This window comes from Diuraphis noxia, unplaced genomic scaffold (assembly GCF_037042655.1).
Source record: "Diuraphis noxia isolate RWA-SAM2 unplaced genomic scaffold, SU_Dnox_SAM2 contig0002, whole genome shotgun sequence".
NCBI classification, from domain to species: Eukaryota; Metazoa; Arthropoda; class Insecta; order Hemiptera; family Aphididae; genus Diuraphis; species Diuraphis noxia.
In genome coordinates this window covers 41316357-41342364 of record NW_028301712.1, presented here as the reverse complement: position 1 = coordinate 41342364, position 26008 = coordinate 41316357, and the positions used below count along the sequence as shown (strand labels likewise).

Here is a 26008-nt window from a genome sequence, read left to right as displayed (position 1 = left end):
TTCAACCTGAATGTTATTAATTTATTCAAGCCACCGAAGTACTGGGCACTGTCTGGTATGAACAAATTAAAATAAAAAAAGTTGAAAAGTGGACAAGACCTTGACTCTTAAGACTACACGTAAGAATTAAACCCGTAAAATAAAATAGGTACCTAATAAAATTTACTTTCAATCAGATAATTCAGATATAGGTAAAGCCGGTAAAGGTTAAGCATTATAATAGATGTGCTACAGCCTACAGTACACACCCTATTACACTAAAAAATGTTATTATAATATTATATGCATATTATAATATACTAATACTGTTTGATACCTACTGTGTTTTTAACAGAATATTAATTGTGCACTTTTGAATCATAAACATTGAATTATTTTTAAAATTAATTAACGTTTTAACTTTTACTTGAAATATTAGGCAATAGTCAAATGTTTATAGAATTTTGTTGAATAGGTGCATTTAAAAGAATAAATTACTCTTTGTTGCTCACACTGTTTTTCTATTCCATATGGTATCATATACTATATATAGGATCATCAACATTTATATGCATTATTTCCTAGTTGGGACAGATACTAGAGAGCATCGTTATAGGTTTAACTTCGACCATTGATTATTTTTTCTCATTGTGCACTGAACAGGACACTGTCTTGAGAAAAATAGCCCCCTATCACTTTTCATATAATATGAAATATGAAAGGATAATAAGACTAATACTACACGCAATGTTACAACTATTACAAAATTGTAAACTAAAATATAATGAAACTTTTATAGTGCAAGTAACGAACTGCATGGGTTTTCCAAAATTATTCAATCCTCGAGTGACTAAAATTCTGATTCTGACGATTCTGTCTCCGACACATAAAGAATAAAGCTTCAATATTACATGATATCTTATTATCTAACCTACTCCTATACAATATATTAATATAGTTTTGATAAGTTTAATGTCTATATTTCATTATTAATGTTGAAACAACTTAATTGACAAATGCCAACTTAAAAAGTTAAAATTACCTACATAATAATATAATATACCTAGCACTGGTGTACCGCTGAAAAATTTCATGGTAAAATTTACTGCAGTACCTACCCCAGTACACCAATAGTAAATACTGCAGAGTAGGTTGTAGCTACTAGATATTATCTTGTTTTATAAGTTTATAACTTCAGAATGATATAATAAATAGTACCTACTACATATGTATTTGTATAATATTACGTTAATTTTATTGGTTTTAGGAGAAAATTTCGCAGTGTTTCGCGCATCTAACGGCGACGTCAATATATTAAATGCTTACTGTCCTCATCTGGGTGCTAATATGGCGATTGGAGGAATAGTTAGAGGAAACTGTCTTCAATGCCCATTTCATGGGTGGACATTTGACGGTACCAGTGGAAAGTGCGTCCGAATTTCGAACGATTGTTCAAATGGTAAAATTTCATATTATAAGATAATTGTTTATAGTTTTTCAACCTTGCAACTATTATACATATAAGTAGTATAAGGTGGTACATACATATACCATATACCTATACATTTCTACATCATTTATTTATTATTTTATTCTTCCGTACAATGTTCCTTACTATACTATCCTAAAGATCTATATTACATATTATATACGTCATTCTATCGTCCTACATCGTATGTAGTATACTATATTATACCATACTAATAGTTTTGAGAAAAAAAAACAAGTAATACATTGCACGTCCCTATCTTTTCCCTGTTGTACCATCTATATGGCTATATTCTAAAACTAATAACTATTATGAACGTAACTCAGGTTATAATCTAACAATTTTCATAAATGCAATTAGTATTATTATCCTAAGTCATGTTTAATGTTTTAAAAATGATAATCGTTATCCGACCGTATAGCAGAGTTCAACTATATAGACTTTGCTGACTTTGGGAATGAAAGTATGCGATGGTCGAACATCGAAAAGCAATTGTAGTTGACAATTGAAAGATTTAGGAATCATGTCTAAATTTATTTTACTAATTTACTTAGTAAAATTAAATGTTAGGAACAGTAATTTCAAGTTTTATAAGACATAGTAATTATTTATTAGATAGGTATACTTATATGATAGTAGGGCTTAGATTTGTATACAAAAATACACATATTGAGCGAAGCTTAAAAAACTATATACTTTCGGACTTAAGTTATTATTAAACAGAATTGAATATGACCTATTAGCAAATTTTAAGGAACGAACATTATCTGTGCTTAAGAATCGACTTACCTATATTTAATATTTTCATTTTTAAGTACGATATGAGCATTTTTAGTTCGTAATATTTCACACACCCATATCTTGATTGAAAACTAAAATAATGAAAATATTGATGACTACTCTGAAGTTCAGATAATGTACTTCCATAAAAGTAATATAATGGGTTAATTCATTCTAATACCAAAACTAAGAGCACGTTGTTGAAATCAGTGACCGAACATTTCTAATGTCGTATATATAGGTACGTTTGTAAGACTGATAAATCAAACGCATAGGTAGCATACTCTTAAGATATTATTTTCTAAACTATTATACATGAACATTTTGGTTTTACCAGTGACGTAATTAGACATAGATTCAGTGGTGGCGGGGCCAGTGTATATAAAAATGGACAATTATAAAATTATTCAAAAAAAAAATTATTTCAAATATAAATTCATTTTTGATTATATTTAACAAAGTTAACGAGTAAGTAGGTAGGTAGGTTGAATGTTTGCGAGTTAAATCGTTGTCTGGCGATTGCTGGAGTCGTAGATTGCTTAACTATTATAGGCACTGACGGAATTGATGGGTTATTAAGTAATTTACTCATTATAACTTGATAACTTGTCGATATTTTTGAAAAACCAAAACATTTTCTCTGTGGATGTCTACACAGGAGTGTCATCGAGGGCGGCGTCGGTGAGGAAATGGGAGTGTTGCGAAGCCAACGGGTTCGTGTTCGTATGGTATCACGCGGAGAACGAGGCGCCGTCGTGGCGTCCGGCCAGAGACATCGAGGAGGCCGGCCGCGGCTGGATATACCGAGGCCGCAGCGAACATTACGTGAACGCGCACATCCAAGACATACCGGAAAATGGAGCGGATGTGGCCCACCTGCCAGCACTTCACGGCCACATGGCGCTCGGCGGCCAGTACGCCGCGCAGGCCGACCGGTCGCTGTGGACATGGCTCGGCGTACACGAGTGGACGGCCGCGTGGAGGGCGGACGGCACGCGCGGACAACATGTGTCCACGCTCGATCTGCAGCACAGGCTGTTGGTGTTCGGCAAATTCATCGTTTTCAAAATGCACGTGGAAGCGCAACAGGTATAGGTACACGCCGCCACAACATTTAGCTACACCACGAATTGTTTTCACTCATTTAGTTGCTTTAAGACTTTAAGTGGACGTGGTACCCGAATGCGTTTTCTTCGTCTTACAAATAGCAAACATGGCAACAATTTACGTATTACGTTACCAATAGCTCATTGTATTCTGGTGTTTTTAAAATTAAAGCGAATCGACCCATCAAAATTAAAAGTAAGATTATTGTCTAGGGCATCATCTTGGAGGCTTTGATTGATATTATTACTTTTAAGTCAGTTTGATCATTTTAAAATGTGTAAAAAAATTTACAGTTTTTTAAAAAGTTCATGACTTGTTTCTGAATTAAAACATCAATAAAAGCTTCTGAATTCTGTAGATTATAAACTTACCTTTATATAAATTTACATCAGATAAATTCGTGCTAATTTGAGAATTTACAGAGTAAAATGAATTATTGTTATTTGTTAGGTAATGTAAAATTTGCTTTGTTGTACCTTGTTTGTTTGTAAGACGGAGACAATACATGCGGCTGCCTTGTCCTTTTAATGTAGAAAAACACAAGTTATATAAGTTTAAAGACGTTAAAAGTAACTTTTCTATATTGTAAGCTTGAGAAAATTATAAGATAAATAGAAAAAAATTAAAAAGGGAGAAGTAGGTAACCATTGGCGTAATCTGCGAGGGCAAGAGCGGGCAACTGCCCCTCCAGATATTTTATTGAGGTGGCAATAATATCGATTTGCCCCACTTTAAAACTTATAACTTATAATTTAATTTCTATTTTATCATAACAAAATTAAACAGCATAATGGATTGTATAATAATTAATAATAATAGATTTATCTTTTTGACTTTTTGAGTGCCTAAGTTTATTATTTATTATTAGTAATTAGTATCATTATAAACCGAGCGCCTTCATATCGTAATACGAGGAATTGCAGAGAGATGACATTGATGGCATGGCGGGTAATGCGGGTTATTAGAATAGTAAAAAAAAATTGAGTTTTAAGTATTTTTTTATTTATTAATAGTAATAACGGATTTTTAATTTTACTACTGCTTGCCCCCCTCCCCCAGGATTGACTACACCACTGTAGGTAACCACTCACACACAAACACAATTGTTGTTGTCGAATGTACCTATACTTCGTCATCGTCAGTCATCAATCGTTAATGGATATATCATTTTAATATTTGTAATTAATGAGTTAATTTTAATTTCGAATTCAATGATAAATCATTGCATACAAACAACGGTGTAAATACGGTCTGTTAGACCATCACCATATATTACTTGTTACTAATTAGTAATTACTATAGTTTTTAATTCATCCATATTCCTGTTATAAAGTAATTTATTTTACCATTATAATACGATTTTTGCTTAAAAGAAATGTATTAATTATAATATTAATATTTAATTTCTTTTTTTTTATTGAATTTAAAACCATTAGTTGTTTGTAGGTTTTTAGTTGGTTTATTATTGAGGCCTTGAGGGGGTAGGGCTCTGTTGGTTTTTGGACACGAGTGTATGAAGAATTTGCCACTTGAACTCGGGTATTCCGGAACTAGTGGCACCGTTTTTTTTAAAAATGTATTATTATTGATAAAAACTATTCACCTTGTAAAAAAGCATGATTTTTTAATGCAGTTCCTTATAAATAGAGGTAGGATTTTTATTATTTTAAATATTTTGTTCTTTGTTAATGCAGTAAGATATGAGGGTTAGATATCATTACGAATTATGAAACACAGAATTCATAGGAAACGTTTATTTTATATGAAAAGTATATTTTAGGGGTTAGAGAATATCCAACGTATTAGTAAATAATTTTATTCTTAAAGAAGTTATTTTTGGAATATCGGCATTATGAACATATTTCACGAAGTAGTAATAACAAAAATATAACAAATTCAACAAAAAAAAAAAAAAAAAAAAAAACGAAGATAAATATAGATTAAGTTCTTAGTGGAAGTAAATCAATACAACTTCTAAAAAAATATTCACCGACTACGGTAGTAGTTTAGCAATATTATCCAGTGACATCGGTTGATGTTGAATTGTTATTCAGTTTATACAAAAAGTTACTCAACAATTGGCGTACTAATAGAATGACACTGAAACATGTGGATCAATGTATAAAAATTTATTGTTGTTGGAAAATAAATTAATAAGCTATTGTAAATCAAACTAATAATACAATTTAATGAATATTAAGTTTAAACTGTATTATTTTATTTTATTTTATATTTATATTGAATATTGAAAGAATATTTTAAATTTTTGCATTTTTAAGGACATAAAATATCAAATATCTAGTATTTTAAAAGAATTTTAAGAAAATATATTGCCTATTTAAAAATGATACAAAAACATAATATTTTAAGGATAAATAGAATAAAAATCCGACTTCTTCTCATGAGTTGTTTTTAATGGAAGTTTAAAAATTTTGATAATACATTGGCAACTAGGTAGTTAGTAGTTATTAATTAATGCTTAGTCTTAAACAGTAAAATATAATACATATTTTTGTTTTCAAACTTCATTCCTCAGAGTACTTGAAAAAATGTACAAGGTCAATAATGTATTAGTGAAATATAAATCGTTATGTTTTATAGATTGGGCCTGGATTGGTGATTTTAAATTTTAAGACCAGTTTTGGGCCCATAAAATTGGTACAAGTTGTCACACCTGTTGAGCCATTGATTCAAAAAGTTGTTCATCGTATCTATTGTCCATTGTATTTGTCACTGTATGCTTCAGTAGTTTTATTTATGGAGGCCACAATGGTTAGTCTGGTGTTAAACACTTTTATATTATATTTTTCACAAATTAATACTTAATTATATATTTATTATAATTACAGTTTGAGAGAGATGTAGTCATTTGGAACCACAAGAGTTATATTGAAAAACCTTTAGCTTCAAAACAAGAATCAACACTCTTGGCACATAGAAAATGGTACAAACAATTCTATACTGCAAATAGTATACAATTTAGTAACAGAAAAGAAGCAATGGATTGGTGAATATATTAATTTTAATTTTACATTGCTGAAAAGTATTACTAAAATGTAGTATGAAATAAAGTAGTATACATATATAAAATAAAAATATTAGTTTTTACTTTAAGAATTGTTGTTAAAAAAAAACATTCAATTAAAAATGTATTATATTTTAATGGGAAAATAAACATAATTTATCGCTTGATTGGTTGTGTTTCTTTTTTCAGCCATGTTAATGCTCTCTTGTCATCTAATTTTTCCAACAAGGGAGTCAGAATTTCTAAACACTTGCGATGGTATTCATTTAAATAATTAATCTAAACAATTTTAAAATAATTAATAAATAAATTATAATAAACAATTATCATTGAATTCCTCACCTCTGTATCTGTAAGCAAATCCAATAACAACATTTTTGATTGTATAGGGCACATAGTAACAGTTTCAAATTGTAAAAATGGCTTCTGTGGCATTTTATAATCAGTTGTTGCATCTTTAACTAAGACAATGTCTTCAATGCGTATACCAAAGGTTTCCTCGTAATATCCAGGTTCTGGATTTAAAAATAAATTTATATTTTAGAAAAAAAATGTATCACAAATCAGTTATATATACTAATGATACCACATGATTGGGTTTACATACAAGAGTTGTATCATCATTCTTTTTGTTCTGATGAATATGACAATGAAAAATAAAGAGTCAAAGATAACCAATGTGATACATTTGTTTATGATCATTAATAATAATAAAATGAAAGATATTTGCTGTTTGGAGATAAAATTGTGTTTAGCTTTTAATTGAAAGTCTACAAAATAAGGAAGAAAATATCATTGAATGTAGAAAAAAAATTTCCCATTGTAATTAATTCAAATCATAATTCATAAACAATAACAATACTGATACTACTTGTACATGAAATTATATATATGTGTTTTCTTTGTCGTACAAGTGCGCAGCATAGCAAATTTTACGCTCAGCAAATCTCGTTTATCTCCTTCAATTTAAAATTTAGAGTGAATTGACCTTTTATAAAAATGAAATGCAAGATTATTACCGAGGGCATCTCATAGGCTTTTTATTATATTTTAATTTTAAACCGAGTTATGAGTATTTTTAGATATAAAAATAATTTTAAATTTTAAAATACTCATTATTCGCTTTAAAATTAAAATATAATAAAAAGCCTATGAAATGCCCTCGGTAATAATCTTGCATTTCATTTTTATAAAAGGTCAATTCACTCTAAATTTTAAATTGAAGGAGATAAACGAGATTTGCTGAGCGTAAAATTTGCTATGCTACGCACTTGTATGACAGAGACAACACATGCGGGTGTGGCGTCCTCTTAACAAAATGTACAAAATGAATACTTAAATGTTTTTAACACGTTGACTGCCATGCGTCCGCCGGCAACCTCAAGAATATTTATCATGGGTGCGCCAAGGACATTTTTTAGTGTCTTTAAAAATTTGTATTTTTATATAAACTATTGAATTTGAAAAAAAAAAATTAAAAATACAAAAAAAAAATGTTAAAATTATGTTTATTACATCAAAAAAATTGCAGTTATTCCCACTATGCCACAGCATATTTTTAAGATCAATATTGTAGTACCACAGAAAAGTTAATAATACAAATCCAAATTAATTTACAAAAATTTACAAAAAATCTCCTATGAATTATATGGTGCGATAGCCGGCGTTCTAAAAATTATCAATACCTAATTATTTTTATATGGATGCCGGCTGCCGCATAGCATTAACGTGTTAAAATTTAACATATCATATGCTAAATATTTTTGAGAGAAATATGTATTTTTCACACAAAAAATCACCATTTGATAAAAACATTCCTGGTTGTAAGCCAGGGTCATTTGGTATTTCTCTCCAAGATATTCCCATAGGTCCTTCATGTACATTTAAGTAAGCACCAATACCGTGACCCGTACCATGCATGTAATCTAAACCAACATCCCATAAAAATCTACGTGCATATGAATCCAAACAATTGCCCTTGAAGTAAAAAACAATATTAATATAACTTAATAAATATAAAATTTAAATCAGAATTATAAAATTTACTAAGATTTTGTGAGGAAACTTGCTCATTGCTAAATTTGCTTGACCTTTAAAAACTCTAGTAAAACATTCTTTCTGATACTCTGTTGGTGTTCCAAAATGAAATGTACGAGTAACATCAGTAGTCCCATCTCTATTTAAATAAAAATATATTAAATATTAAGATTAAAAAAATCAACTATTTGATGATTGAATAATAACAAATTATATTACTAACAAAAATTGACCGCCAGAATCACACAAATACATTTCGTCTACACTCAATTTTCTATCAGTTTCTGGAGTTGGTGCATAATGAATTATTCCACAGTTTGGTCCAGACGAAGAAATTGTTTCAAAACTGGGACCCACAAAATCTTCTTGCAAACTATTAAAATCAATAATAATCACCACTAATTAGTAAGTATAACTAATATTAACATAATACATAAATTAAATGAGAATGACATTTTTAAACAATAATTACTTTCTAAATGATAGTAACTTTTCAGCAACTGATATTTCAGTCAAATTTCCTAATGATATGTTTTCTTCTAACCAAGCAAAATATGAACATAATGCAGCACCATCTTTGATATGGGCATTTTTAAGACCTAAAAAAAAAATATTATCAATTTATTGTATCAAACTGATAATGACCTCAATTTACCATTAATTTCAACTGAGTTTTTAATAGCTTTCATGAGTGGAATTGGGGTAGGTTTAGAAATACGATTTGATTTTGGTACAATGTTAACCAAGTTATAACTAGATCGGTCTGATACCCAAACTTTTCCAGTTTTACTGTTGTCTGAAGCCAACTAAAATTACACACATGTAGAATTTTATAAGTATAAATAATATCTAGTATTTTATTATACCAGTTTATTTTTATATAATTATTTAAATAAAAAATAAAAATCATACTAACAATATCATTAAAAAATGTATGCAGTTTATCATAAGGTTGTATAATGACTGACAAGTTTTCAGATTTAAAATGTTCTGGCACAGTTGAATCTAGTTTCTTGTCATCAACAAATAAATGGACATCTGTGTGTGTGACGATAACATATGAATAAAACACTGGATTATATGTTATGTCAGATCCTCTTAAGTTTAATAACCCTGAAAACAAATTATGGAGAATTACACAACAATATATATGCATATATTTATATTTAATTTAAAAAATATATTGTATTTTGGCATAATATATTATTTCAAACATTGAAGTAATAATTAATTTAAAAAATAAACAATCTTATGAATAATGATGAATACATTAATATAATATTTAACACTTACATGCAATTTCATCAAGAGCAGTTACTAACAAAATAGTAGCATTTTTTTCAGTCATTTTTTGTCTTACTTCTTCAACCTTTTCTCCACATTTTTTCCCTGGAACAAGATAATAATTTTCAACATTTTATTTTTTGTTATTGTAAAAAGAAATAATCCACAATACCTGTAAATTTAATGTTTAACGGTTTGACTGGATTTGATGGTATAGCTGGACGGTCAGACCACATACGATCTATGAGGTTGGTATCTAATGGAACCAAGTTAATGCCCTTATATTTTATTTCTTTATTGATTCTACGCCATTCACTGTATGTTATTAAATTAGCATCAACAGCAATTCTAGAGCCAGCTTTCATATTTTTTGTTAGCCATTCGGCCAATGTACTTGTATCTGGTAGTCCTGAAACATATAAATATTTAGTAATTTTAACATAAATAATTTATTCATTTAAACTTATTTTCAAAATTGTTGAATAATATAGATTGTAAATTATTTTCACATTCATTATTAAAATAATAAATTATTTATTATGAACAGGCAATGTAGAAGTATCATTTTCAAGTATAACTTTGTCTAATATATTTTTTTGCTATACAAAATTATAATACAAAGTATAAACAAACGACTTTTTATTTTTTAAGTCATTTGTCACTTATGATATTTACAAAGACATTTTCAGATACCTAAACATTATTTTTGACAATTAAAACTTAATGGTCAATTTTAAATCCAGTAAGTGCAAAACAAAAATATAATAACAATGAAAAAATAGTTTATTAATAGCTGATTCGAATAAAACAACCAAGTTAAAAAGATTTACAGAATAATTATTTTTTTTATTAATAATTTATAATATTGGAGCGGTAATAATAAGATTAATAATAAAATTGTAAAAATACTTGGTGTATTGACACAATTAAATTAATAAATTAATATTAAAAAAAAGATTAATAATACAATTTTATTGTTTATTTTTTAATTGTGGTTTTTTTTCGGTATATTCATAGTAAAGAGAGTTATAATAAATAACTAATATTATGACATTTAAAAAAATAGTTAACACTAGGAAGTGGGTTTAAATTAACCTTTTTATTTATTAGTATGCTTAAAGCTCAATTTAGTAAAACTATATTTTTTATTATGTTGAATGTTTTTATTTTTAAGTAGGTATTTAATTTGTATCTAAAGTGTACTGGTGATAATTATATTCACTAATTATAATACTAAGGCACTAATTATTACATCATTATGATAATACATTTTTTGTCGATCTATATAAGACTACCTAGTTTTTCTAGTTATTTAGGGTGCTACTCACCAATTAAAAATAATAACCAATTTAACTAATATAAATAACTTTAAAAATATTGCTATATATAATCTACATAATTATTTTAATTTACTAGAATCATGACTAAATTATAAGACTATTTAAAAAAATATAGGTATATGATATACACAAACCCATTTTCATTAAAGTCCAATTATCATCTAACTGTTGTTGGGCTTGTACAAAGTAACGACCATCCGTCCACAATAGTGCCTCATTTTGTGTAATAAGTGCAACACCAGCAGAACCTGTAAAACCAGTGATAAAAGCTCGCCGTCCATCACACGCAGAAATATACTCATTCTGAAAAAAAAAAAATTAATAACATCACTGGTAGGGTCATAGAAATAGAAACTTACTTGATGAGCATCCTCTGATAAAACAATATAGCCTTGAATGGGTTCACCTAAATACTTTAACTTCATCAGGTCACGCAGTCTTGACAAAAGAGGTCCAGTACTACGCACTGCCATGATGCTATTAATATTATAAAGCATACATAAAATGTATAAATAATATATTATTTTATATTTATAAAAATTAAAACGATGCATTATAAACTAGTAACAACAGTGGAAAATAAAAACGACAGTTGAATAGAAAAAACTTAAGGATTGGAAATAATATGAACTATAAGAAACAGATCAATTAGTCTATTAAGATGAACCAAACTTAGTTTAATATTATGTCTGCTTACACATAAATTGGGTGCATTAAAAATACACAGAAAACCTTGTAACAGTATCTGTTTGAGACATTTACAAGGTTTTAGAAATCTAATGATGAGAATGTTGTTTAAAAAACCGTTTCGAATACTACGCAACACAGTATAAACAATACCACATAAAAAGTTGGTCAAATTGAGCAATATCGGTGAAAACAGCATAAAATTACGTACCTTAAAATGCTACGTTGTAATCTTAAGTACCTAAATAAGTAAAAAATACACTAATGTAGGAGCGAAGTGAACGAGTATTTTGTCTTCAGCAAATAGTAAACACGCATTAAAATTCGTGATTGATCGGGAAACGAAAAAAAATTAAAGGTAATTCGTAATGAATTAATTTAATATTAATACATTGTAAACGTAAAAAGTAAAAATGTTATCGTCACTTACTCGTCTCTCGTCGTCGCCGTTATCTAGCACGTTATCAGTCCACTACCAACAGCATACAAAAGTACGCATGCGCGAAATGAATGAATACCGACGACAGTACACCATAAACCATGTATAAGTGCATCGACCAGGTCTACCGCATACCAACAGTGCATGACAACACTGCAGTAGATGATAAAAAAGCATTTTTTCTTGTTTTTTTTTGTACTTCGATTAGTGATTTGTTTTGGAAGTGTGTAAAAATGAAATTGCGATTTTAATTAAAATTCGCCACGGTTTAGATCGTCGCGAGTGATCCGAGTGTGACTCGGTGACCGTTGGTGCTTAATCCCCAGGATACAGGTAATTTATAAAAAAATTTTATTTTGGTAAAATTTCACCGCGCCTCAATGAGGTTATGCGCGCTGGTAGTTCCGAGTTCATAATACAATCGATTTGATTACAAGCCATAGGCACTGCGTTTACGTGCGCGCGCTTGTCTGCGTGTGTATGTAATGTTTATGTGTTTATTTTTTTTCTCTAAACATAAGTGGGATCGAGATCGGCCTTCAAAATATTCCGATTTCCTATGCAATTATTGTTGTGTTTCCGCGGTCCTTAATTTATCACGGTTTTATCCCTTGGACGCATGACGTTTTAATTGAATGAAATCGCGATTTGGTAGCTGCTGTGTCGTTTTTTATTTCCAGTGTTTGTGAAATATTGTGTATATCCATTATCGTGGTGTAAAGAAGGAACATCGGTAAATATGGCTGAGGTTAAACCTGCCACCAGTCAACAACAACCAATCGTCAAAATAGGTCATTATATACTTGGACAGACACTTGGTGTTGGCACATTTGGCAAAGTGAAAATTGGTGAACATCAGCTCACCAAACACAAAGTGGCTGTCAAAATACTCAATAGACAGAAGATCAAAAGTCTGGATGTTGTTGGAAAAATACGTCGAGAAATTCAAAATCTCAAACTTTTCCGTCATCCTCACATTATTAAATTGTATCAAGTTATCAGCACGCCTACTGATATATTCATGATAATGGAGTATGTATCTGGTGGAGAACTATTTGATTATATTGTAAAACATGGTAAACTTAAGGAATTTGAAGCTCGTCGTTTCTTTCAACAAATCATATCTGGGGTTGACTATTGTCATAGACACATGATTGTACATAGAGATTTAAAACCAGAAAACTTATTATTAGATCATAATTTACACGTTAAAATTGCTGATTTTGGGTTATCCAACATGATGATGGATGGGGAATTTTTAAGAACAAGCTGTGGTTCACCTAATTATGCTGCACCAGAAGTTATTTCAGGAAAATTGTATGCTGGACCTGAGGTAGATATTTGGTCATGTGGTGTTATTTTGTATGCATTATTATGTGGTTCTTTGCCTTTTGATGATGAACATGTGCCAACTTTATTTCGAAAAATTAAATCTGGTATATTTCCTATACCAGATTATTTAAATAAATCTGTTGTTAGTTTATTATGTCATATGTTGCAAGTAGATCCAATGAAAAGAGCATCTATTGAAGATATTAAAAAACATGAATGGTTTCAACATGAACTACCTGCATATCTTTTCCCTTCACCAGTTGACCGAGACTCTTCAGTGATTGATACAGATGCGGTTAATGAAGTTTGTGAAAAATTTAGTGTTAAAGACACTGAAGTTCACAATGCTTTATTAAGTGGTGATCCTCATGATCAATTAGGTATTGCTTACCATTTAATAATTGATAATAAACGAATCGCTGATGAAGCAGCTAAAGCAGAGTTAAAAGATTTTTATATTGCTAGTAGTCCACCTTCAACAGGAGGAAGTCTAGAGCCATCAACTTTAAATGCAGTTGCTAAACCACATCCTGAAAGAATTATATCTCAAAGAGAACGTGCTCAATCTATAGATCAAGGTGCCAGAGGATCTCCAATGAAAAGAGCTAAATGGCATTTAGGCATAAGATCTCAAAGCAGACCCACAGATATTATGAACGAAGTATATAGAGCAATGAAAGCATTGAATTTTGAATGGAGAGTAATAAATCCTTACCATGTTCAAGTACGACACATGAACAAAAAAACTGATAATTTTATCATGATCTCATTGCAACTGTATCAAGTGGATTACAAAAGCTATTTGTTAGATTTTAAGAGTTTAACAAATGATCAGTTAGAAAATGGAAATTTACCTGCACCAACTTTAGAAATTGAAAATCAATCTCCAAGACAAGATGTTGTACAACCACAAAAAAAATGTGTAGGGCATCATACAATGGAGTTTTTTGAAATGTGTGCATCTTTGATTACCCAACTTGCCCATTAATTAGTAAATATAAGTATTTGTTGTAATTAATTGATGTGAGTATTACCAAATTGTTAAAGAAGTAAATTTAATCCTTAGACAAGCAGTTAGTTGTTTATTGTTGTCCCTATAAATGTCTCTTAATATTTGTATGTAAAGCCAATGTACATTTTGCATTATAAAGTGTATGGTAACGTTTCAATGTAAACTTGACTCTTTAATACTCTATCCAGTTTATCCCACCATAGAAAATACTAGGTTGTTGTTATAGAATGAGGTTTGTCAGTCAATTATGATGTCATATCCCTCTTCAATGTTACCATATATTCTTCCTATTGTACCATATACCACACACATTCTATTAGAATTTGGTAGAACATATTATTGGCGATATTGCAATGCAGAATGTTTCATAGTCGATAAGTTCTCTCACCGCCCATGGGACAGACTTTAATAACACAACATTTGAATAATCTTGTACCTATACTATATATAATGGGTATAATAAGTGTTATCATTGTATGTACTTTAATTTCAAGATTTTTCACTTTATGTTTGTCTTAAGAGAAATATCATAGCCGTATTTAAATCTCAAATTTTAAATAATTTAATATGCCCTAAAGATGTATTTTATAATTAAGTGCCTATTGTTATTTTTAAATTTATACTAAAAATGCATAGACAGTTAAACGAATTATGTTTAGATTTTTAAATAATTTTAAACTTTTCAATATTAAATAAAATAAAATGCATTCTTTATTTTGTTAGAATTTTAATCCATTATTTTTGTATAACACAATTTTTACTATGCTATGATCGAGTTTGTAATAATTATTCAGTGATAAGTCGTCAATTGTTAATATTCAAAGATTTTGAACAAATAGTTAATTAAGTTTTATATTTTTGCCATTCTAATATTAACTTTTAATCATTCAAAAATAAAACTATTTTAAGACTCAATTACAAAAAAACATTTTTTTAGTTTTAATTCTGTATACTATATTTTGATTGCTTACAAAATGATATTCATTTGAAATATAGTATTTAAACTAATTAAGATTGTTTCAAAAATATTATTGTATAATATATTTTTAATTTATAAATAATCATTCAACTGATTTTATTTTAAGCTTAATTAAATCTTTAAGATGTGATTTTTTTAAATGATCCTAAACCCTTCATTTTGTAAAATGTATTATATATTGGAATATTGAATATTTATATGTATTGTTATATTTTGTAAGAAAAGTTTTTCTTTACAATAAAATTGTTCTATTATAATTATTTGTTTTGAATTTCTTAAAATATATTTATTTGCTTAATATTATAGTATTAATGTTTAATAAGTACTTTTGTGATAAACATATACTAATGAACTTTGTTAAAAAAATATTCTATTCTTCCACTAAAGCAATTATCTTAGTAATAAATCATTTAATACAGGGTGGTCTGAATGCAGCCTTCAAAGCCTTATTTTTGCCGTCCTTAGAATCAAGGCTGGGAAAGTTAATGATTTCTTCTAACTCAGTTAAGTTAAAAGTTAATACACATTTTTTTTAAACTTTTTATTAAGTTTTAATTTTTTTTATGCATACTTTATTATTTTACAAACCCTGGAACCCAAAACTAATTTTTGGACTATAACTATAGAACAAATGTTTATACTTTATACAGTATATTATTGTATTTCATTGAAATTTTCATTTCTAAAAAAAAGGACAGTAGTTACATATATATAATAACTAATAAACTAATAAATAATAAATACCTAAAAATGATGAATTGGATTTTGTTTATTTTTAGAGTTTTAGACTTGTTGGATTTTTTCCCGAAATGACGACTTCAGTCGTCACTCGTCGATAACAATAATATATCCATATAGGTATAGCCATAATACCATATAGTCATAAAGGAACTATATTATTTGTTACTTGATATAATTAATTTAATAATATAAAATCTTTTATTCTATTATATTTTCTGGTTTATACACTATAAAGGGTGTTCCTTTATAATACAGAGTGATTGGAAAAATATAAAAATTTTAAATAACAAATCACGGTAAATATTTTTGACATAAAAATGAAATAGACTGAAATAGTGAAGTGTAAAAAATTAACTTAACTTCTTCCATAAAATGAAAATCAACTTGTTAATTTCAAGTTAATTAAAAAATAAATTTAATAAGTTGATGGTTAAGTTAATGAATATCCAAAAGTAACTAGTTAAGATAAAATTAACTTTTTAACTTAACTTTAACTTTTTAACTCGTTAATGCCCAGCCTTGCTTAGAATACATATGTTTAATACTTTTAGTGTTATAAGTGTTAAGAAAAAAATAAGGTGGTAAGAGATAACACTTTGGTATTACTAATATATAAGTATTTTTTAATATGATAACTTATGTAGTATATTATATTATTACAATTTATTCATATAACAATAATATCATGTCGATAAATATGAATAAAAATATTATTTTCTTTTGGGGGCCATCCTAGTGTTTATACATGTGTAAATTGGCCCACCAATTACAAAAGGTTGGACTAACCAGATTTAATATCTTTTTTACTTTGTAAGTTGGATCCTAGTGTTATATATTAGATTATTATTTTTATTATGTTAAAATGTTGTTATAAAGGTTTACAAATGTGTAACATAGCAAGTGTATGATTAGCTGAACCTAGTTGGATTTATTGTTGATTTAAGTGTAAGACTGTATTAACTATAATCTTATTCGTTTTTTTCATTTCCATATTTTAATTTTAAAGTAAAATGAGTATTTTTAAATTTTAATATTTAACTTACCTACTTGTAAGTAATTCCAAAGTTGAAATATTTAAAAAATAAAACTAATGAAAGAAATAGATATATTATTTTTAAATTTGATATTGAATTATTTCATTCTTATAAATTCAACCAAATGAATTCTGTTGAATGTGAATAATTTATTATTTTATGTGTTTGTAAGACAAAAAAATAATAACAGTGTATCATTTTATTTATTAAGTATTCATTGCTTAGCTTTCTAAATATTTTATTTATGAAATACTGAAAATTTAGCTGAAATTATTTTTCAAACAAAATATAATAATATAGTGTCATCAACAGTAATAAAATTTTATTTTCAAGTAATTAGGTACATTTTCTAGTATTTTATTTAAAATTAAAATTTAAGTATTAAATATATAATTCTTAATAGTTTAATAGAATATTGTACCATTGTGGATTTGTACTTAGGTCTAGTTTATGAAGTATATGAAATATATTAGGAGGATTTATAAATTTCCGCCTTGAGTAGTAATTCTATTTTAATTTTAGAATTAAAAAGGCCAAGAAAATAAATGTATGTATTTATAAATGCTTCAGAACATCATATAGAACTAAAAAAATATGTAAATGATGCTGTAAAATCATGCTAATGTAAACATTATATTTATTTTAATTTATAACTTAATAATCTATAGGCGTGTGCAATACTCTTTTTCAGGGTATGCAAAAGGCTGCCATTGGTTTGCCCTGGAAGTTAATTTAAGCATGTAAAATCCTGATAATTTATATACGAGTACCTACACAGTAATACACAAATATTGAAATATCTTACTATTTAATTAAAAAAATATTTTAACAAAATACAAAAAGGTTGTCTTTCACAAATACTTAGTAGTTAGTAACTAATAACTTTATGTTTCAATTTGATATTAGTACCTGGCCCTAACTGAGCTGGGGCACTAGTGTCCAAATTCGGTTAGACTCTGTATTATGCGTCTTCACTACGTTCCTTAACTGACTTAGGGCACATTATTAAATATTAGTGTAGTAAACATATTTTATATTTTTTTTTTGTACCTAACTTAGTATTTTTAAACTTATATAGTTAAATGATAAATGAAAAAAAATAAGCATAATAAATAACTGATTACCTACCAATTAATTCATTATTATTTGCATTCCATTTGATACTATAAATATTAATTTGGGCAAGCCGAATTTAAAAAAACAAATTTGTTTTTTATACTGAATACAAAATACCTTCAAATACTTATGTTATTATTATTTATTACTTTTTTTATGTTAGTAAGTCAATGCGATTTTGAATTAGGATTATTATTGTCGATATTGCTAGTTACTTGTTATTCACCTGATCCAAAAATGAAACGGCTTCAGATGAACTCGTTATCACCAATAATTTTGTTGCCAGGGAACTCATTATTTTGTACGTCGGACGGTGGTAAGCATAACAATCACCTTATTATGATTTTATACGTGAATCGTGAATCAAACATTGTCACTGCTGTTAGTCTGATATTCTGAAATCATTTCCCTCATTTTTAATCATTTGTTTTCATTATAAATATTTTAATATGCGTACTAATTATTTTTTTTGTACAAAATAGATTTTTTTCTAAAGTTGATTTTTGCCCCTTAAAAAGCTTCAGGGTTTGCAGATGCATACCCTACATACCCCATGTGCACGCGCCTATAGAATAAAAATCTAAAAGATATCTATTATTTATGAGTTAACTGTTAGCTAAAATAATTATTATAATTCAATCATTTTAGGTATTTTTTGATAAATTAATCATTTTATTTTAAACTTATTATACACATTTATTTTTGTACGGTCCCTTTATTTCTCAAAATATTTTAATGTAAGAAATAATAAAAATACATAACAATGTAAACATTTGAATACATTATTAAATTAAATTTATACTACTGTGTATTATGCAGTGTGTACAATGGAACAATGGGACATAATAATATAACTATTTCAGACAAACATTTTTTATTTATATCAATCATAATACATTGATAATGTTGAAAATGTTACATACACTTTGTCTAAGATAAAGAATTGTTGAAATACTCCAGATTGATTGGAATGAACATTTATTTCACTAACAATATTTTTATAGTGCCCTAATAAATAAAATATTTGTGGTGGATTACAATAAATTATTAATCTATATATTTCATATAAATAATAATAATTATTACTAATATTTTTTCTTTCTTATAATTATTATATCAATTTAATCATCTGTGTATATTTAAATGTTTAGGATGCCTACTGTGGATGTGCCTGAAATCCGTGTAAAAACGGCTTTCAATGGGTAAGTTAGTTTATAATTATATATTTTTTGATTAATTAAGAAATTAGTTACTAACATTAAAAATATTTGTTGTAGGGAAGTTATGATTACCTATATAGATCCAAAAATAACTGTCGACCAACTGCGATACGAAATGATGGTTATTTGTCGATTTTCACCTGATCAAGATTTTACAATGAAATGGGTTGATGAAGAAGGTAATTCAATGATTATTCTATACATTATATTAATAAATAATTTATGAACATCAATATATTATTAGGTATTAAAATAATAGTTAAAAAAAGGATTAAAATTTTGGCACTTTATATTTGATCTATTTTATTCTTATTAATTATTTTTTCTAATATAATATTATAACAAACTATAATATCTTTAATGAAAGTATAATAGGTATTTGTTAACTTATATTCCTATTATATCCACTTTACAGACATTAAATATCCCTAATCTTTGATCAGCAGCAACAATATTTGATTGTTAGCTTTAATATTTGATTGAATTGATTTATTGTCACACTTTAAAGCAGCAGTTCCCAAACTGTGCTCCGAAAGCACTACAGTCAACGGCTCATACAAAGTTAAATTTTTTTATTCTTAAAACTAGCTGAATTACCCGTTGTTGCCGGATTTATTAATTGTTGTTATCTGGTAAGATTAAATATTGTCTAATTAAATTAGATTTAAATAAGATTGCTTAAAAAAATATGTCATAATATATCAATTGTTTATTAAGCTGATTTTTATCGTTAATATAATATTTCTCTATAAACTACACTAACTGTAATTCCTGTTGGTGCCAAAATAACTAAACTCGTGGGGGTATTGACTCTGGAGCATGCCATTACAGATATAGATCATAAACTAGATTGCTAACTTGTATAAATTGACAAGCAAGCCGGGAGTCGTCACTTTTCCGCCATGTTGCTTGTGGGCTATGGTATTTTATCAATTCTTATCGTTGTGATAATACCATAGCATATTATTATGGTTCATGAACTCAGAAATATTTGCAATCATTATTCAAAATTCAATATTCATATATCATTATTATTATATTTGATTTACCCATAAAACAAAAATTTGAATTATATAATATAAGCAATACCTATAATACATAGGTAATATTTATCGATTTCCGATGAACAAAAGATGTATAACCAAAAGTTATCAAACCAAATTGATTTATGTAACTTTTTTCTTTTGTTGACTAGAGCTTTCAGAATAGAAGAACTTTACATTTTGCTGAAAGAGTGTATACAAATATTTAAACTGACTTAATAGTCAGACCAGAGGCGGTTTGAGTATAATGTTTTTGGTGCACTGCACCACCAATGTTAGTGGGATGGGGTGGTCTTGGTTGAGCATGTGTTGACCGTAGTGTTTAATTTTAATGTTCAATAAATGAAAAAATAATAAAGTACCTAATCGTGGCTGAAACTGTTGAAAGCGTCGAGTTAAGAATATAAGGACCTTATAATTATAAACTATAAACCTATAAAAAAATATTTATTTGTAATTTCTATAATTGGGGGGGGGGGGTTGGCGAGTGGGTGTCTATATATTGTCTTGCACCACTAAATATAATACATTCAAACCGCCTCTGAGTCAGACTTAATAGTCACTTTGAAACCTCCATCATTTATAGATCGCCTTCTATATTTTGGATACCTATGTATCTTCTCCTCTTTGAGTTTCTTTAATGAGGGTAACTGGATAACGTTTGCTGCAAACACCTTCTTTCATGCAAGAAGAATTTCACATGTATCATGTTAGCCTTTACTATCTCGTACAATAAAGGATCTATAACTGGATTTGGAATCTCAGCACTCACGAGTTTACCTATCATATCTGATAATATTCGATTCTCTAACCATAGCAATAGCTGTACGTAAGCCTCGCTTCTACCATTCAATGAAATATATATGGCATCTCAATTTCCCAAACAAATCACCTTTTTTTCAACAACTCCATTAACTTCTTAAGTTTTAAATTAAAAACTCTTGCAATGATGTCTGGACGATGTAATGTTATTGTCCTGGTAGAAAGAAGTTCAAGTGGTTCTTGGAGATCTTGCCATTTTTGGATTACATGCTAAAGTTATGAATATATCTGAGCTTCCATAGTGCCGAATGTACGTCAGTGTGTCTTGGGATCGTTTATGCATATATCATGGACCTCCTATAAAAGATGATGGCAACACAACTAATGTTCCAAGTTGATCGGCTTCAATATCTTGTCTTCCAACGGCATCTTTTAAATGAACATATTTATCTGCTCTAAGATTTTTTTGATGATTTGATTAATCTAGTCAATCAGTCTCTATTTTGGCGTACATATCTATTAAATATTGGTTTAACAATGGTCCATGACGAAGCAATTTTTATTTGCATCTTTCTGAGTATTATTCTGTAAAACATCTATCGAGTATTCATCTTCTCCATTACAAAACATTAGAGGGTATTGAAGTGGGTCGTAGGGTCTGTGTAATTCACTTATCTGTTGTAGTCGATTATCATGGCTTTGAATGATAATATCTCGTTTTTCAAATTGCTGCCCAACTATTACTAAAACTACTTCATTAGCCGTTGCTGCATTGTAACAGCCTTTGTATCCATTATTAGGTTTTCTATCTACGTTAATCACTACCTTAAAATTAGTAGAATGTTGACTTGCATTCTTTACTGTGGTTTTAAATTCTCGAATATACTTATTTTCAGTATTCAGCATATTTTGTAGCTGTTTGACTAATGTTCATTTAACTTCTGTATAAAGAAAATAGCTAAGTTGAACTTCTTTTTCATCTTTGCCAACAAAATATATTTGTAAACATTTTGGATTTTCCTGAGTGTTTGGAATCAAACTGCCAAACAAATGGTATACTTGGCCTTGAACTTTAAAAAATGGCATAAAACCTTCTTCAACGACTTGTTTAGCACCAAACGATGTCATTTGAAAACAAACATTATATTTCCTTGTACTATTAATGAAGTGATTGTGATAACTGATCAGGATGGTCACCCATGAGTAAACTGCGTAACGGCCGGTCCTGATGGCTGTAGCAAGATATCGAGTTTTGTTCTACCTAAATTGTAGCACATACCAGGTGTTTCGCCTTTCATTTGAGAGCGTTATATAATTTACAATTTTAGTTCATAGTGCCAATGTAATTTTTATAATCAATTGTGGGATGATATGCAAGACCAGTTAATTTAATAATTTTCCATTTGCGCAATGAATTTTCAGACCGAAAAATGGTTTTCTCATCTTTTTTTGGCTTCCTTGACTTGGTTGCTTCGAGGTTTATCTGCACATCTAGCACGGCAACGCTTCTAACTTTTATTAATTAAATTGTCTGTGACACTATTACATTATGACAAATAGACAAATTGCTCTCTGTAGTAAAAATTACATTTTCGCTAAAATTAGGAATATTAGAAATAGATAAATAAACATCAAAATGCCCACTATTAATATTTCTGGTTAAACGCAATCTTTTTACTGGGAATGTATTTACACCAAATTTAACATAAAGATTATTATCATATTACATTTTAATTACAAAATGGAAAATATTGTCAGCTACAAACAATTTGCAGTAACCACCGTAGACAATTGGATTTTCCATATCAAGAATATAATGTTTGTACATTAGGTATTACAATACATACATTTTTAGCATGTAAAATTAGCAAAAAAAATTTGAGAATCGCTGCTTAAAAATATTAATTACCTTTGATTGTACATTGCTTTTTACAATACATACATTTTTAGCATGTAAATTATTGCATTAAAAAATGTTCATAACTCACTTAAAAATTAAAAACTAGAATACTGAATTATAGTTACAGATAGTGTTTACACCTTTGAGAACACCATGCTCGCCATGTTAAAAACATACAACATAGCAAATTTTACATTCATAATAATCCATTTTACTCATTAATCGTTATTAGAGCTATTGCAAAATAAAACAAAATACCACTATAAAAATAGTTAAAATTGTAATCCTATTACAGCTTATTACTAAACAAAAATCATCACATACTCAAGATATTCATTGTAGTGACCAACAGTATAAATAAATAATTATTAGTAAACAGATGAAGTAAATTAAACATTTATTTGGCTCTTATGTTATTATTTCCAGTAGTTATAAATGAAAATTGCATTTAACAAGTATTATGCATAAATCCAAATTTTGACTTGCTCTAACTTTGTCAGTTTTGTAAATATAAAAAAACTTTTTATACAAAAAATGTTTGAAATATAATAATCTATCTGAATATGTAGAAAAAAATAGTGTTTCAATTAAAAAAATTGTAAGTTGTATTGCGCATGCGCGCACCAATAGTGTTAAAAATTTGAAATTTATCTGAAAATATGTATTTGAGTATTCCCTATCACCTCCCGAAAACCCAATTGCAATACAAGGTCATCCACCTGACATATTTAGTGTTACCTTAAATCGTAATCATACTATATATCCTCATATCCCTCCAGAGCCTTTTTTTTTTTAAATAACTGTTATTAAATTCCAGTAATCACTTGTTTTAAAATAAGAAATAAGAATTCTTGGACATCGTCATAGTTAAGAATTTTTTTTATTTTTCGAGTTTAACTGCGATACCCCAACAATTATAACATATGACAAGAAAATTTCACGCTTCGTAGTTAAAACATAACTTTGAAAACCATTATTATACCATTTATCTCGTTTAATTTATAATAACAAATAAATATAATACTATGGTCCATGAAATTTAATGGTCAAGGGGTTGTGGGAGATGTAGCCCCCACTAGGATGATAACATAAACTTATATCCTATCTCAAAACCAATTCAAAATTACACCACTGCATTTCTCCGATCATAATTTTCAAGTACCTATTGGTTATGCTTTTTCTTCTTTAGCTGCGGGTGTCCCCAAAGGTGGTATCTTTTCCCTATCCTTTGCAATAGTATGCCACTGACCAATCAACTACTTCTAGTAGTTCTAACACAATGGTTACTTATTACGTGGACAACAAGACACTATACTATCTATTCACTCCGACCCTTTATTATCTATGCAAAATTTTCAATTTCAACTCACTATTATGGAAGATTGTACATGAACTGGAGATTTAAAATTGATCAATCCTATCTATCTACGTGACGTTCACCCTTAGACTCGTCCCCTGCGATGATGTCTTTATTTATGGCGTCCAAATTCCCAGTCCTCTGAATACTAAATATCTTGGTTTAACCCTTGATAAAATACTGACCTGAGCGCGGCTGAGCCCAGCATATCAAATTAAATTAAAAAGTGTAAACTTAATTCAACAATTACGTCTATTAAAAAAACTCATTTATAATAGCAAATAAACATAATATACTAATATTAAACTTATTATTTATAAATCCTTAAACCTTTGAGGATATATGATCTACAAGCTGCAACTGTAGGAAAATTGAAAAAGTCTAATTTAAACTAAATGTAGTACTACGTAAATTATAAAAACCCCTCCCTACGTATTTAACCATACTATCCACTTAGGCTAGGTGTGTATATGGGTGAATTTTTGTATGCATTAAATATTATAATGATTATAAATATCCTAAATTAAATTTGATAAATTGTGTTTACCCTATACATCCATAATTAATATTTTTAAATCCCATTTTTTTTTCAATGTAGACCGTGTTTTAAAAAAAAATTAATTTTTTAAGTGTGTTTAAATAAAATTTAATTTGTATTGACTGTCATTTATATTTTTACATTTAGGTGATCCATGTATATTATCTACACAAATGGAATTGGACGAAGCCGTTCGATTATACGAACTAAATAAAGATTCCGAATTAACGATACATGGTAAGTCTAATCCCTTCCCCCACTTCCATCCAATCACTCAACAAATTGAATCAAATTTTCCACATAGGGTTTTATTTTAAACAAAAATAATCTTGATGTAAAGGTATTATATATAATAGAATTAATGTGCATGTTAATGGTACTCAAAATTTAAGTCTCGTCGTCGTCAGTCAATCGCGGCAAAACTGCAACTACAATACAACTTTATTATTTGTGCCCTTCTCATTCGTGTCCCCACCACTTTCCGGTTAGGTACATGGGTCACGGGCACCCCTTAAACAGTTGCGGTGAGGGTGTAAGGAATCAGGCGGGATTCCTCCCCTCAACCCCTTCGATGGCTCAGTGAACGGGTTGTGGGGGGGGGGGAGGAAGTACCGACGTTACGCGGATTCGGCGCTCTGGCGTTTTAATTTTAGGGTGGAACCTTCGTACAAAAGCCAGTGGTACAAGAAGTGTTCGTTGTGTCTCAAAAAAGCTCAATACACATCGCGTTGTGGTTTATTATGTAGACGATAAAAATACTAATTTGTTCGTTACGCGTTCGGTATGATGACAATAATAATTGTTGAA

The 26008-nt window shown here is 28.6% G+C and overlaps 4 protein-coding genes across 7 annotated transcripts in view; 3 read left to right on the top strand and 1 right to left on the bottom strand.

Annotated features, from left to right (window-relative positions):
- Nucleotides 1–6547, top strand: part of nvd (cholesterol 7-desaturase nvd) — a 57239-nt gene extending 50692 nt beyond the window's left edge. For all 3 annotated transcript variants that reach the window (XM_089218749.1, XM_089218750.1, XM_015513879.2), the window contains exons 4-7: nt 1247–1438; nt 2907–3337; nt 5957–6127; nt 6205–6547. In XM_089218749.1, coding sequence (XP_089074875.1) covers nt 1247–1438; nt 2907–3337; nt 5957–6127; nt 6205–6366 — 956 coding nt within the window. In that variant the 3' untranslated portion in view covers nt 6367–6547. The remainder of the gene's footprint in view (nt 1–1246; nt 1439–2906; nt 3338–5956; nt 6128–6204) is intronic.
- On the bottom strand, nt 6360–12156 carry ApepP (Aminopeptidase P). Of its 2 annotated transcripts, none has more exons than XM_015513876.2 (13): nt 11940–12156; nt 11401–11518; nt 11176–11344; nt 9874–10110; nt 9711–9806; nt 9334–9530; nt 9073–9223; nt 8890–9016; nt 8641–8790; nt 8427–8556; nt 8180–8357; nt 6723–6895; nt 6360–6659 (listed from the first exon to the last, which is right to left on the bottom strand). In XM_015513876.2, the coding sequence occupies exons 2-13, from the start codon at nt 11512–11514 to the stop codon at nt 6537–6539; spliced, it is 1845 nt and encodes a 614-aa protein (XP_015369362.1). In that variant the 5' UTR covers nt 11515–11518; nt 11940–12156; the 3' UTR covers nt 6360–6536. The 2 variants fall into 2 exon arrangements, with proteins under 2 accessions (XP_015369362.1, XP_089074873.1); XM_089218747.1 differs by lacking the exon at nt 11940–12156 and adding an exon at nt 11739–11758.
- Nucleotides 12157–12295: 139 nt separating this feature from the next.
- Nucleotides 12296–26008, top strand: part of LOC149058463 (atypical protein kinase C-like) — a 14522-nt gene continuing 809 nt past the window's right edge. The window contains exons 1-4 of the mRNA XM_089218752.1: nt 12296–12500; nt 19533–19583; nt 19659–19780; nt 25349–25438. Coding sequence (XP_089074878.1) covers nt 19534–19583; nt 19659–19780; nt 25349–25438 — 262 coding nt within the window. The 5' untranslated portion in view covers nt 12296–12500; nt 19533. The remainder of the gene's footprint in view (nt 12501–19532; nt 19584–19658; nt 19781–25348; nt 25439–26008) is intronic.
- On the top strand, nt 12574–15435 carry AMPKalpha (AMP-activated protein kinase alpha subunit). The gene has a single exon (XM_015513878.2). The coding sequence runs from the start codon at nt 12907–12909 to the stop codon at nt 14485–14487; it is 1581 nt and encodes a 526-aa protein (XP_015369364.1). The 5' UTR covers nt 12574–12906; the 3' UTR covers nt 14488–15435.